General features: G+C 38.7%; 1 protein-coding gene across 1 annotated transcript in view; it reads right to left on the reverse strand.

Annotated features, from left to right (window-relative positions):
• The window catches only part of ZMAT4 (zinc finger matrin-type 4), a 362499-nt gene that overhangs the window by 223291 nt on the left and 123673 nt on the right, over nucleotides 1-15535 (reverse strand). The window contains exon 3 of the mRNA XM_023591776.3: nucleotides 13014-13103. Within this exon, the coding sequence (XP_023447544.2) occupies nucleotides 13014-13103 (90 nt within the window). The remainder of the gene's footprint in view (nucleotides 1-13013; nucleotides 13104-15535) is intronic.

Below are 15535 nucleotides of genomic sequence, written 5' to 3' on the forward strand. Positions count from 1 at the left end.
CTTAAATATAAACAATATATCAGAGGCTCCCACAGGGAGGTGGCAAGATGAAAAGGATACCAGAATGAGAAAACCTCAGTTTTAATCCCATGTCCGCTTCCACTGCCCTCTGGACCTTCTTGATCTCACTTGTAAAATGGGCACTCTCATGCTTACTTCATAAAATTTTCCAGGAATTGTATAAGGGAACATGTGCAGAGCTCCCAGTGCAAGCGGAGATACTGGGTAGGTGCACAATCAAGGTTTGTTGGATCTGAGTCCAAAAGACATTTTACTGCAAATTAGTAGAACTCAGTCCATTGCCCTTTTTGAAAAAGTATTTTCTGCAAAGGTTTCTGGTCTGCATCCAGAGACATTCATCATTGTCTTAGCATTAGCTACACCAAATCCAGGTCACATGAAGTTATAAATGTATCTTGTATTCTAATGTCACAATCTTAGGCTGGTTCTAAGGGAAGACGTACAATTTATTTAAAAGAACACATCAACCTAAACAATCACAAGCCAGGATGTAGTAAAGGAAACACATTTCTTCATTCTGCAAGAATAATATCCTGAGCTTGAGGAATGCCCAGAGGTTACTAAGGAAAAACAAAACGGTCACATGGGGTCACTAATGGGAAGACAGCAAGCATGATTTATTACAAGGTTACATGAAAGTGAAGACTCCCTGTGCTATGGAGGACAAGGTCCAAGAAGCGAGGTCCTCTCAGACCCTTCCTGATAGCTGGGGAAGAGATGAAGATAAATGGGCCCAGACACAGGAGGAAAGAAATTTGATTAAAAGGGAAAGATAAACCCTTTCAGAACAGAGTTGAGACTTGTGAGGGATTTATGTTGTGGGATTCTAGCATGTAAAAAAAATAAATATATCAGAGGAAAATCAAACAGAAAAGCTAGGCTTGAAATATGGACACCTAAAAAGAGGAAACACAGCAGAGAGGGAAAAGAAAGCTATAGCACCACAATGCCATTCATGGGCCATCCAACTACCATTTGTGGGTCATCAAACAGAGTCCTATATACTGTAGCTGGGCCTTCCCACAAAAGAAAAGTCAAAATATAAAACTAACATATCAAAAACTGAACTTAGAGAGTTGACTATCAAATATCCATCAGTAAGAGTCAACATAAAGTATGGGAAAGTCACACAATGGAATACTATGCAACTATGTGCGTGTGTGTGTGTAAGCTCTCATACAGAATGACTACTGAGAGCTATATTATTAAGTGAAAAAAGCAAAGCAGAACAGTATATATAATATTCCATAATTCATTTAAAAGTTGAGGAAAGAATATATTTCCTATATATGCATAAGATATTTCTGGAAGAATAATCATTTCTGAATAAATGAGGGACAATGTTGGGAGAAAGACATCTAGTTTTATTCCCTTTCTATTTTGATCATGAAATCAGATCCTCCATAAGACAGCACTGCATGGAAGCAGTAAAAGAAAGTTAGTAGTCTCAAGAAAATAATAAATCTGTAATGTTTATTTTCACCAATCCCCAATAATATATACACCTTTTCAAATGTACATTATCAGCACCCTTTTCAAAAACAAAACAAAAATCCTTATGTTAATAAGGAATATTTTATGACCCTAGACTAGTTTGATTATATACTCTTATCAGTACACTCTCAACTTTGCACACAATTCCAAGATAGGTATATTTATTGGTTTATAAATTGCATCTACAACTGTACTAGTTTATTATGTGCATTATAAAAATACTCAGATAGTGCAAAATGATTTGCCAAGTATTCAATTAATAGGTTTAAATAATTTTTTTTGTTGTTTAAATAATTTTTAAAACAAACCTGTTTTGATGTGTTAAGGAACTGAAGTGTGGTAATGACTAGATTTCAGTTGGTTAGGGCATCCCATTCATTTCTTCCCTGAATGCAGATTTTCGGTAAATGACAGTGCCTTATTTTAAATTCTGTCTAAGGTCTTATTTTCAATTTGTGTGAGCAGTAAAAACCTATCTTACGTATTCAAAAATACTAAATAAATAGAAGAAGAAAGACTGACTATCTGGAGACCTCTAGAAGGAAGCAAAGAAACATTGGGGCTTGAGAATATAAATAGGCTCTAGAGGCTTAATAGCTGAACAGCTAGAGTGGTTGTTTCCCTAACATAACGCAAGATGAAGGAAAAAAAGATAACCTCTTACGTTACAGAGAAAACTATCAATTTTATAAAATACATTGACATTCAAGGGGATGAAACAAAGAAAATCTCAGGATTGCTTTCTAATAACCTGTTGGAGAATGGGATGAGTAGTCTCCCCCTTCCCCTCTACAATAATCATCGTTATTTTGAATTAGCCCTTTGGAATGGTATCTGGCAAAGCCAGCTTAAAGTCTAGCATCAATGGCTTGGTCCTGTCCCATTCATCTGATAAGGCTGAAATTTACTTAGGCCCTGCACTCCTGGAAAACACAGAGGGTGAAGAGGCCCTCCCATCGTTTGTGTTCTGGTGAAAGGCTTACTACCGAAAAAACACCCCTCCCCATTAGACTCGGATAAGTCTCACAGAAGACCCCTTAATTATCTTTGACAAGGCCAGACCCCGAACCTCCAAATTCCCATTCTTTGTCTCATAAATGATTAGCTGAATGGTGTGTCCCCACTGGCCAATCTGGACGAAGTGTCTGCTAACTTGTCTGGCTCACACTTTCATCAGGCTTCCCTCTCCTTCCTTCAAGCATCTAAACTTGGACCCACTCTTGAGCTTGAGCAAGCATTGGGAGCTTAAACACGAGTCTGGAGACAGAACAACACCTGCCCTTAATGGCCTCTCCTGAGAATCGGCTGGCTGCAAAGCAAAATTCCCTATTCATCGCTGGATCAGAGCATCTGATCAGTCCACTGGCCCATACCTCGTTCTGTCTAGCCTTGTAGTACTTCTCCCTTGAAAATAAAACCTTCATTCTAAGATGTTTGCAGTTCATGAGTTTGTGAGATTTGAGCATTCTCACGGCAATGATCTTTGCAAATAAAGTCTCTCCTTAAGTCCTGATTTGTTTTTTCTTTGATATGTATTTTTTTTTCAGTCTGCAAATTGCCATGCGCTTTCTTCTGCAAGTTCTTTTAAGAACTCATACATTCGCTCTCACCTGACCTAACAACCCAGTGTCCATGACTCTCCAATGCACCCTTTGCTCCAGTCAGGTTTCTCACGACTACCAGAGCCCCATTAAGGGGTAGGGGAGGTGAACAGTTGCTTAGGTGACCTAATTATAAAGTGGAATAAAAATTGCACTGGGAGAAATCAGGGGGAAAAAAGCTTGTTAATCCCAAGCTTCCATTGCCTAAATCTAAATGGCTCTTGCTTCTGACAAAGCGAATGTGGTTTATGGTGGAAGAAACATTCCTTCTCTCTATGTTGAGTGTTTTTGCATCATGCCTGCGAGTTGCACAGAGTTACTACAGGTTTCAACACTAACCCTGAGGCTGGGCCAACATGAAATTATAATAATAGTTACAGCCGGCTAAAATCCTGAATTTGATAATGCATATGGCTTACTAAAAATGAGATGATGTTATGACCTAAATTTCAAATATTTAATTGGCCCTCCAAGATATTGGTTCAGAAATAACAAAAGAAGGGTGAAGGAGAAAATGAAAAGAAGGGAGGATGGGAAGAAAGAAGGAAACATTTTGCCAAGATGAAAGCCAGTAAAGGGAAAGTTCAAAGTTATTTCAAATAACATTTCATAATTACATCCCTGAGTGCAATCTCTGTCTTCCTTAGCACATGTGTGTGATGCTAGCTATCCACAAGAAACCCAAATCCAAACAAGTCTTAATGTTACAATCAGGTCATGCATTCAATTCTTTACTTTAAAATATAAAGGAAAGTTTGCTATTTGTGTTAGCGAGCCAAAGGGGTACTAATGCAAAGTACCAGAAATCTGTTGGCTTTCACATTTGAGGTATAAGCTTACAGTTACAATGCCCTAAAGAGTTGAACTCAAGGTTGCCCTCTCAGCAAAGTCAGTTGCTACTTGTTGAAGAAAGATGGTGGCTGATCAGTCTCTTCGAGGGTTGAGCCTTCCTCTCTCTCAGCTATAGGCTGGCATTGGGCTTGTTTCCTTCTCAGCTGCTCAGACACAAGCTATCAGGTGAGTGGCTCATCTCTCTTCTCAGGGATTCAGGATCAAAGTTCTCTCCTCTTCTGTGTCAATGGAGCATCTCTTCCCTTGGCTTTAGTTGTTTGAGACTTTTCCTTTCTGTCACATGGCAGGACTGAAATGACCAAGTTCTCTCCTCTTCTGCGAGTCTTCTTGAGTGAGTGACCTTTTATATAGGCCCACGAAGGGGGTGGGGACTCAACCCGAGTTATCCCCTACTGACCTGGTTGAATAAAAGCCCCAGTCTTAACATAATTTAATCAAAGACATCTCAGCTAAATGTAATACAGGCAAAGGTTATCATACCCAGAGGAATAAATTAGTTTACAGACATAATCTCTCTTTTGGGGGTTCATAAATAATCTCAAACTGCCACTATTTTATGAGTAATTTTCTTCAGGAACTGTCTAAATAAATGTTGATCACAAGTCAATTTGAAGGGAACCTGCAAGTCTCTGTCCAGACAGGACTTCCCCTCACTGCCAGGCTTTCCTCATTCTTGCCTTTCATGTTCAGAACAGGCAGTGGGCCCCACCTAGAAAGAACACTTTTCACACTCACACAAATTGCAATCTTCCAGAACCTTCTTAAGCTTCTGCCTTTGGGAAGTCACTGTTAACCACCCAGCCCCCACCATACAATCACTTCTCTCATCACCAATCTCATTAGTTAGAACCATACAAATTAGCACTTGATTCTTTTAAAATTGCTTTATGTATGTCTCTTCAGACACCTGATAAGCACCATATTTCATCCTTTTGCTATAAACTTTAAGGAAATAGCCCTGTACTTTGTACATAGGTGAAGTTCAATATAAACAAGCCAATTAATTGAGTATGTATGGGAGGTACTAGAGATCTTAAACAGAGGGGAAAAAAATCCATAAAATAACACTTCACATACACTCTGCAGTCTATCACACACCTTCACAAATAGGAAGATTTTGTGTGAGTCCATTAACAACTCAGAGAGACTGGTAGGGCAGTGATTATAGTTCTTGGCTATAACCATAGCAATTAAGGTTTAGAAAGACCAAAATAAAGTTGTAAAACTAGCATGTAACAAAGGAGGGACAGAATCCCCACTCCTTCTTCTAAATGCTAGTTTCTATGCACAGCCAAAGTTAAACAGAGAACATTTATGAACACAGACACATATTTTTGAGAACTCACCATGAATCCAGCAGCAGACCACCTGAGAAAATGGAAAATTTTCATAACAGAAAATTCTGCCCCAAAATAAACAGAACAGATTAATCCCAGAAAGGAGGAAAGGAAAGGAAGCTTTCTCCAGGAAGTAAAACCATTGCACAAAAAAAGGGTGATTTTAAAAATGTGCTCTGCATTTCCAGGACAAGGATCACATTCAGAAGAGATTAGAAAATATGAACTGTTAAATGCAGGCTACTCTAAAAGTCCAGAATAAGCTTGAACCAAGTATTAAAGGAGACACTGAACATAAAGCCAATTAACAATAAAATCCTAGGCAGAGGGAGAAACTGACCTTCAGAGTTAACTCAGTAAAATAACCAGATGTCCAGACTTCAGCAAAAAATTACAAGCCATACTAAGAAACAGGAAGATATGGTTCAGTAAAGGGAACAAATCAAAACTTCAGATGAGACATGGAATTTGAGACAATAACAAAAGAAGTTCAAATAAATCTCCTTAATCAATTTAAGGACATAAAAGAAACTATTAATAGAAATAAATTCATGATAGATAAAGAGCCTAAGGATGTTAAGACAATGTGGAAGCATCAAGAAGAAATCAAAATTTTAAAAAGAAACATAACAGAAATTTTGGGGATGAAAGTCACAGTAATGGAGATTAAAAATACACTAGAGGGGAGCAGGTATAGCTCAGTGGTTGAGTGCCTGCTTCCCAGGTACAAGGTCCTAGGTTCAATACCCAGTACCTCCTTAAAAAAACAACAACACTAGAGGCATAAAACAGCAGGTTTGAACAGGCAAAAGAAAGAATCTGTGAACTAGAGACAGGACAATCAAAATCATACAGTCAGAAGAACAGAGAGAGAAGAGAAGAGAAAATTCAAGCAGTGTCTCAGTGTCTTGAGTGACATCATGAAGTGTACAAACACACCATAGGTTTCCCAGAAGGAAAAGAGAGGAAAAAAGGGACAGAAATAATATGGAAATGATAGCAGAAAATTCCCCAACTCCTATGAAAGATATAAATATACTTCCAAACAGTACACTGTACTCCCAACAGAATAAACCCCAGTAGACCTACTCTGAGACACATACTAATTAGACTATTAATTGCCAAAGAAAGAGAATTCTGAAAGAAGCAAAAGAAAGGTGATTCATCACTTACAAGGGATGTTCAATAAGACCAAATGCCAATTTCTCATTGGGAACATAGAGGAGAGAAGGCAGTGGTATGTTATATTTAATATACTGAAAGAGAAAAAACTGCCAGCCCAAGTTCTTCATCCAGCAAAACTGTCTTTCAAAACTTAGGGAGAGTTTAAAATATTCACACGTAAACACAAAATGAGAGAGTTCATCAAAAAAAGACCTGCCATACACGAATTGCTAAAAGGGACTCTTCAGGTTGAAAGGAAAAGACAGGAGAGGGTGGCTTGGAGTAGTGTGAAGAAATGAAGACCATCATTTACCCTTTTAATTAAAATAGTACTGTGTCCTCAATATATAACTCTACTCTTTAATTCCTATGAAAGTCTAAATACAATTGATCAAGAAAAAGTCATATTTCCTGATAATGGACATGCAAAATATAAAGAGGTAATGTGGGAGAAAAACAACATAAAGAGGGGAAATAGGAGCAAAGAATATGAATGATTTTGAAGTTAAGTTGGTATCTTTCCAAATTAGTAGGTTCTAGATATAATTGTGTAGTATAAACCCAGGGTAACAACAAAAAAGTAGTTTAAACATATACAGAAAGAGAAATGATAAAGGAATTAGTCAGTTATACTGCAAAAGATCAGCTATACAGAAAAGGAACCTGAAATAAAGAAAAGAGAGGCCCCCAAAAAACATGACATAAAAATCAAAGGACAAAATGGCTGAAGTAAATACTGTCTTCACAGTAATAACACTGAATGTTAATGGAGTAAACTCCCCAATCAAAAGACAGAGATTGGCAGAACGGATAAAAAAGCATGATCCAATTATATGGTGTTTATAAAACACTCACCTTAGATCCAGAGACACAAATAGGTTGAAAGTGAAAGGATGGGAAAAGATAATCCATACAAATAATAACCAAAAAAAGAGCTCGGGTAGCTATAATATATATATCAGCAAAAATAGACTTGAAGCCAAAAGTTGTTAGAGGAGACAAAGAAGGACACTCTATATTACTAAAAAGGCCAATCCACCAAGAAGAAATAAAAGCCATATATTGCCCCAATATACATGAGGTGAACACTGGCAAAACTGAAGGGAGAAGTAAACACCTCTACAGTAATAGTTGGAGACTTCAGTACAACACTTTAATTAATAGCTAGAACATCTAGACAGAAGATCAATAAGGAAAAAGAGAACTTTTCACAACATTTTGAATGCAATTAACAGCACTGAATTATATATGTGAAAATTGTTAAAAGTAGAAATTTAAGGTCATATATATATTACTATAATAGAATAAAGACTAATAGGAAAAACATAGGATTGTGAGACACAGTGAATCCTATTTTAAATGATTGATTATAGTTAATAGTACAATTATAAAAATGTTTTTCCACGTATTATAACAAATGTTAATGCAAGGTATAATGCAAGGTATAAACTAATACAAGGTATAAATAAGAGGGTGGCATATGGGAATCCTGTATTTTATATATTTTATGCATGATAATTTTCTAAACCTAGACTTTCACTAATACAAAATAATTTAAAAATTAAAAATATTTTAAAAATTAAAAAACTAAATTATCTTTTTACTTAGAGGTGCTTGTCATCAAACAGACTTATTTTTTTCAAAACATATGATGCATTCATGGGACGATAATAAAAAGGGCCATTAGTGAAAAACTGAGAATGGTCTCTAAAGTCCTTCTTGGCTCTGACACTGGAGGGATTACTGTAAATTTCTCCAAGGCAATCAACTATAACAATTTAATTTTGCATTTAATTTTATCCTATGACTTCAAGTGGAAAATGTCTTGCTTTAAAATTTCAGGACAAAAAAAAAATAGAATCCACATGAGGATTCTAAAGAATAAAACTTGTGAAGGGAAGAAAAAAGCTGAAAATGCCAAAACAGAAGAAAACAACGAATTTCAGGTAAAATAAAATAATAAAGTAAAATAAAATAAAATGACCTAGAAATAACAATGACATTGGAAATAATAGGCACTTTTCTTCATTTGTAAATATGTAAATTTGGAGTTACTTTGCATTACCAAAAGGCTACAAATGGACAAGGGGAGGCTGCCACTACCCACCAACACCATCAATTTTAGGCATCACGGTGGGCAGAAGGTTCACCTGTGGTCAGAGCATGGAAAATCATGGGGAACTTTTTTTTTCTGATGAATGTATTTATTTTTTATTTATTTATTTTTTATTGTCTTTTTTTAAAAAGATACATAGATCACACAAAATGTTACACTAAAAGAATAAGAGGTTCCCATATACTCCACTCCCCACCCCACCCCCACTCCACCCACATCAACAATCTCATTCTTCAGTGTGGTGCATTCATTGCATTTGGTGAATACATTTTGGAGCACTACTACACCTTATGGATTATAGTTTACATTGTAGTTTACACTCTCCCCAGTCCAATCAGTGTGTTATGGCAAGATATATAATGTCCTGCACTGTCCCTGCAATATCACTCAGGATAACTCCAAGTCCTGAAAATGGTCCCACATCACACCTCTTCTTCCCTCTCCCTGCCCTCAGCAACTCCCATGGTCACTGTCTCCACATCAATGATACAATTTCTTCCATTGCTAAAGTCATAAGGTTCTATAGTAGAATACCAGTAAGTCCATACTAATCCATATTTTATTCCTCCATCTTGTGGACCCTGGGATGGTGATGTCCTCTCCACCTCTAAATTGAGAGGGGGCTTAGATCTCACATGGCTGATGGATGTGATTCTCCTGCTTGCAGTTGTAGACTCTCTTGGTTCCCTGGTGTGGTGGGTTAACCATCCCCATCTCCCTGTTAGCTGACCTAGGTAAGTCCATTGGTGGGAGGGAATTCTCCAGGGCATGCATATATGGTATATAAATATGTTCAGATATTCATTGGGTATTGTCATAGTAGGTAGAGTTACACACTACAACTGAGGGAGTGCTGATTTCCCATCTGGGGGAGCTCTGTCACATTCCCCAATAGAACAGCAACAATCCCCCAAGTGCAAGGGCAAAGACCAGTGAAGAAGGATGGTCCAATGATGAGCCTTTGATACTGATGACTATGCTGATAAGCCTGTGTGCTTGAAATTTCAACTAGGCCTAGAGCTGCAGGGTACCTAATAGTTACCTCCTGAGAGCCTCCATGTTGCTCGAATGTGGCCACTCTCTAAGCCAAACTCAGCATGTAAATCCATTACCTTCCCCTCAGCACGGGACATGACTCCTGGGGATGAGCCTCCCTGGTTCCGATGGATTACTACCAATCACTAACTGGTGATGCAGCTAGAGAAAGACCTTGAATAAAAAGGGGAAATGGAAAGACAAATGAGTTTATATGGCTAAGAGACTTCAAAATGAGTCGGGAGGTCATCAGAGGGGCTGTGTTTACACACATCTCAGCAGGATCCCAGAGACAACCAAAGTAGATATAACCCCAGGTACTGGTGCTCCTGAAGGCTATGGAGACACACAGGTTCTATGGTCATGGCAGATGGCTCTGGATTTCAATACCTTGCCAGTGGGCCTTATATTGGAATTTGTGCTCCTAAGTGTGATGGAGTTGGACTCAGATGTGACCTCTCTACATATGCCTCTTCTATCACTATTACTGAACTGATGGTTGGCACTGAAGTTGGTGTATGCTCAAGAGACTTGAATCTCTGGACTGTCCATGTGCCAGCTGGGCCCTGAGCCTCTGCAGAGTTGCAACACCTACTCTCCATTCGTTGGACTTACTCAGGGAACGAACTTTTGTTTGTTTGCAGAATCCCTTCAATGTGTAGCATATTCAATTCAGGGCTACCGTGAAATCTATTCTCAATCAGGTATGACTGAGATGCAAATCTGTCACAGCCCTGGGAAGCAGAAAGAACAGGAGGGGAAAGAACAGAGAGGTGTGTGGAAGGACATTTTACATCCTTCCAATAATACAGTGGAGTGGAGAGGATACCAATAATAAGAATGCATGTGGAAAGCACTTTGAAAACATGATTCTAAACAATTACAAGTTATCTCTGGTGGGCCTTTATAATAAACCTCTATGGTAGGAAGCAGATATTATTATTATCTCCATTTTACAATCCTTAGGTAAATTTCAGTTTAGTTTGTTAATCCATAAAAAAGAAAGTTGGTCCCAATAATTCCAAGTGGAGACTCTCAGAGCACTGAGTGAAGGTGGTGAGGAGGTAGAATCTGTGCTATATCCAACAGATCAAAAAGCCTGATGGAAATGTATATTAACCCAGCCTACTAAAAAGATCAACCACTTCTTTCAACAAGTAAGAGTATTATGTTGCCTTTTCTGGTTACTGATTTGCTCGTATACTAATGTTTGCTTGTATATATTAATAAGTTAGAGAACAACGAATGAATGAATAAATAAATCATTGGCAAATAATAGTTTTCTCAAAACCCAGGCTACACAAGAAGAAAAAGTTATAAAAGCTGTTTTTAGGAAAGAATGCTTGCGTGTACTCCTTCCTCCAAAATCAACATCTTCCCCTCCCATAAACAATCTCCAAGGTTTCTTGCAGGAGCAGAGCTTGAGTGGGACTGGAGGCAAGGAGTATAGGTATACAAATACAACATCAGCCTGAATCTCTGTGCTCCCTTCTGCTTACCACGTCTAACCCTCCCACGAGCTCAAGTAAAGGTACAACATTCATCACAATGTGAATGAGCAGAAAATACTCTGTATTCAAACAGCTTATTGTCCTGTAATCATTAGCCTTATTAACTCTGGGCATTTGGATAGGACACTAAATGGCTATCAAATGAACAAATGTAGGCACCATTGCAGGATAACTTGAAGGAAAAATAAAACATAACTCAATCTACCTGCTAACAGATACTCACCTAATGAAAAGCATGGCTCCAGCATAGCTACAGGATTCTGAGAGTACATGAAAACTGGCTTAAGCCAACAGTCCTGAAGCTTTAATACATCTTTTGATATAAATGAACCTAAGAAAGTGGCACCTTCTTCCCCAGACCCATCACCTCTATCTGGCCAAATTAATCCAATGTCAAATACCCCAGCCCAAATGCCAAATCTTCGATACCACCTTCCCTGGCAGGATCCTCCAGGGGGATTCATTTGTCTTTTGTTTCCACGTTACAGTGTGTAGAAATGTTAATAAACACTTGCACTGTGGTATTGTGGCTATTTTTATGCAATGATAATCTCCTCACTATATTATAGGTTTCTTAAAGCAGATTCTTATTTATCTGTTTCTTCAGTGCCTGGAACATAACAGTGTATGTCGTATCTATCATTTCACTTAATATTCCCAAAAGCCCAGGGAGAAAAGTGTGATTACTCTAGCCTGGTTCAGGAAAGTGAGGCGCAAAGAGCTCAATTACATGCCAATGTCATAAAGTTAGTAGATGACCGAATCAGACATAGACCCAGCTCTTAGCAGCTAACAAAGTTTTCATGGTATCTTTCACTTCCAATAAGCTCCAAAGGCTGTTTCACCAAGGCAGTAAAGAAAACGCCAGTGCTCCAGATTAGTCTGTGTGTGAACAGCTCGTTCTGGGATACCTAGAGGTGCGCTTGGCATTTATTCAAGGCACCAGCCCTGATACTCGCTAACTTTGGTCAAAAGCAGTTCTCTCACTCTGCTTCCATTTCGCTTGTGAAAAATCCACAAGGACAAGTTTTGACAAGTTTCTTTCAGTGATTATGTGTTCATTTTTAATAAGAAGAGATCGGCATCTACGTGTCAGCAAAAGGAACGAACGTACAGTCACAAGGACAAGTGATACCATGGGTTGTAACTTCTTGGCCTGGGGCCTCCTCAGAAATCAAACGGTGCAGAATTCTGTGTTTAATCCTCCGTGTTTATCACAAAGGGCCTCTGTAGCCGGCAGACATGAATATTACACTCATTAGGAAAAATAATCCCTGCTGGGGAGAAGGAATATTTATTTCATCCCTCTCTGCCTTGGCCTGACTGAAAGGAACCCTTTGCTCTGACTGTACACCCTCAAAGCAACTTTCTAATTGTCATTTGTCATGCCATGTAAATATTCCCTCAGAGAGAGGGGACATAGATCAAGAAGCCTGAGTATGTTTATTTACAAGATGTCTACGCTCTTCATTATAAATTAACAAACTGCCATTCGGTTTTACACACCAAAAGGAAAATATAATATGTAGAAAGCGAAGTGTCGTATATTTCTGACAGATTTGCCCCTTAGGTCCTGCCTTCCCAGCACTTTGACTCTTGATGGCTCTTGCTCTCCTCCACTCACCCTTCTCTCTCCCAGCACCTCTGTATATTGTCTCTCTATGTGGTACCAGTGCAATATCATCAAAAGGTTCCCCAGGAATATACTAGCAAGGTCTGGCAAGAAAAGAAAAAGACTTGCTCACATGTAACATTTTCTGTAATACTTAATGAGAACTATTTCTACTAATGTGAGCATGACCACAATTGCTAGGCTTGCAAAGTTGCTAGCAGTGCAACAGAACAAATTGCCTAAGGATATCACATGGTACCAGATACTCACATTTTCTGCCCGGAGCCTCTTGGCAGGACAGCCACCATCCCTGGGATGAAGCATGTAATACAGTCGGACTTTGCTTGCATGTTTCCGGCTCTGTGAAGGAAAAGCAGAAGCAGACACTGTAAAAGAGCAGGCGTTTTAAATCGGACCCTCTTTGAAGCACAGCCTGTGATTGCAAAAGCAAAGAAGTGTTTTCATTAGAAAACACCTACGCATGCATCATAATTCTCAATACACAAGGTGGAATGAGGCTTCAGACAGGTTACTTGTCCAAGGCCATAAAGACAATATAATTTCAGAACGGAAAACCAGAGTTAGTGAAAACAGCTGAAAGAGTTGAGATCTTTTAGCCTGGAGTGGATAAAGTAAGTGGTCCCGAAAGTAAGAATATGCAAGCAGAGGAAATAGCATAAGGATCGACTGATGGAAAGCTCAGTCCCCCCGTCTTCTTGATCACTTCTGCTACCCTGCCCCAAGGATCTGGGGGTGATACCTCCCTGAGGTTTTAGCACACACAGAACCCCTAAAAGACACCTTTTCATCTGGCTTTTCCATACTGCAAACCTCACTAACAACTTCTCAAAAGGGAGTTTCTCAGGTCAGATATCAGGAGCAAACAATATTTTATGCAAGTCTTCGGAATGATCAGACTCAGGCTACAGGCGAGCAGGCAGAAGCAGATAAATAAACAGAGCCCAGCTCCTGCAGGATTAGCAGGGTCCTTGCTTTCACTCTGTGCTCATAATCCACCCGCTGCCTGGTCCACGCCCATCATGGGGAAACTGATCCCTTCTTAGATCCATCTGCCTCTTACTCCTTTGCTCAGCAGGAATCGCCCTGACTCCTATCACCGCCAAAGAAGACTGCAGTTCTGATTTCCAAGTTTCTCCCTGAGACAGGATGGCAGGCGGGAAAGGACACGGGTAAAGAAGTCAGACGTTCAGACTCCTAGCTCCAGCTTGACCACTTTCTAGCTGTGTGACATTGAGCAAGTCACTTACTCTAATTTCCATATGGTCATAATAAGTCTCATTTTCTCCCTGCGCAAAATGAATATAATGACATTTATTAGTAGTCCCATGAAGATCAACTGAGAAAATGCACAGGAAAAGTTGCGTTCTGCATAGCGTACACGTTTCTCACCATTGACTCCATCCATCTACCTTAATCTCAAAACATGTGAATTCTCCTTGAACCCAGTTTCCTTTTTCCTTCCTTTACTCAGAGATTATTTCCTTTTTTTTTTTTTTTCAGGAGCTTGATTCCACTTTGTCTTTATATATGATTTAATTCTAGCCCATCTCCTGGGTGATGGTCTACCTTTAAGAATTAGTCACAAAGGCAAAACAATTTTCAGGGAACAAGCAGAAAGTTGCATCTTGTTTACAGGATGAATAAATTCTCTCTCTGGCTTTCCTTGTTCATCATTTTATTAATTCCTTTATTCTGCCCAGAGCAAGAAACCATGCTTCTGAGCAACCCGTGAACACTTCTAAGGTCTTTCAACAGATTTAAAAGTGCTAATGGAACATGAAAAATATTACAGATATATGAAAGTACTGAAGTGTGATTTTGAAATACACTGTTAACACTTGTGGCCATTTCTAGGTTACATCATAAGTTTTAACCAAGGTCTACCTGGAGTCTCTTTTGCCTGGAAGGCTGATAGGACAGGGAAATAGAGACCTACCTGGACATCTGTCAGATGATTTCAACATCACTGTTCAGCTTCTGCATGTTTTTGAGAATGATGCAGTGCAGACAACAATCTCTCTTTTTGCAAATAAATATCCCAATATCAAAATCTGCATACATTTTCCACAATTTTGTCAGATTTTTGGAGGTGAGGGATAGTGGTAATACTAGCAATAATGCTACAGTCAAAGGATAAAGACCAGCATTTAGAAACCTACAAGATGCAGAAAGTGAATGCCAAGCCTGGGTTGGCAACTAAAAGATACGCACAGACTGGTAATTGGGAAAAAGACAAAGTGATAGCTCTGTGAGTTCAAATGTGGCTGAAGTGTTTTTTAATTTTGCATTTGCTACCATAAAAGAACATCTTATCTCAGTGTGAGCACCGTCAATCTACTCAAAGCCTTGGCTTCCTAGAGAAAAAAAATCATGTCAAAATTGGAAATCTCATGTTGCAGATTGTTTTATGGCTTTCTTTTAAAAAAATTTTTTTTCATTCCTAAGGTATATGTTTCTTTAAAAAAGATTATTTCCAACCAAGAGAAGTTCACTGAGTTATTTAATTGCAGTTTGACAAAACTAGTAAGAACCCATTAACTGAAAAGAAAAGGGAAATAAATGATAAGCTTTGCTGTGAAGTCATTAGCGACGAGCGATGTTGGGATCTGAGGCTTATTTTGTTCATTGAAGTTCTGTTTTTCTGCAGCAGTTCTCTAACCTCCAGATTCAGTGGAAGAATGACTGATACACAATATTTGGGGCACTTTCCTAAGGGTATGGGTGAATAGAAAAGGGACTTTGGCAAATACCACCTGCTCCTGGAATGCTGC

Source organism: Dasypus novemcinctus, chromosome 29 (assembly GCF_030445035.2).
Source record: "Dasypus novemcinctus isolate mDasNov1 chromosome 29, mDasNov1.1.hap2, whole genome shotgun sequence".
In the NCBI taxonomy this organism is placed as follows: Eukaryota; Metazoa; Chordata; class Mammalia; order Cingulata; family Dasypodidae; genus Dasypus; species Dasypus novemcinctus.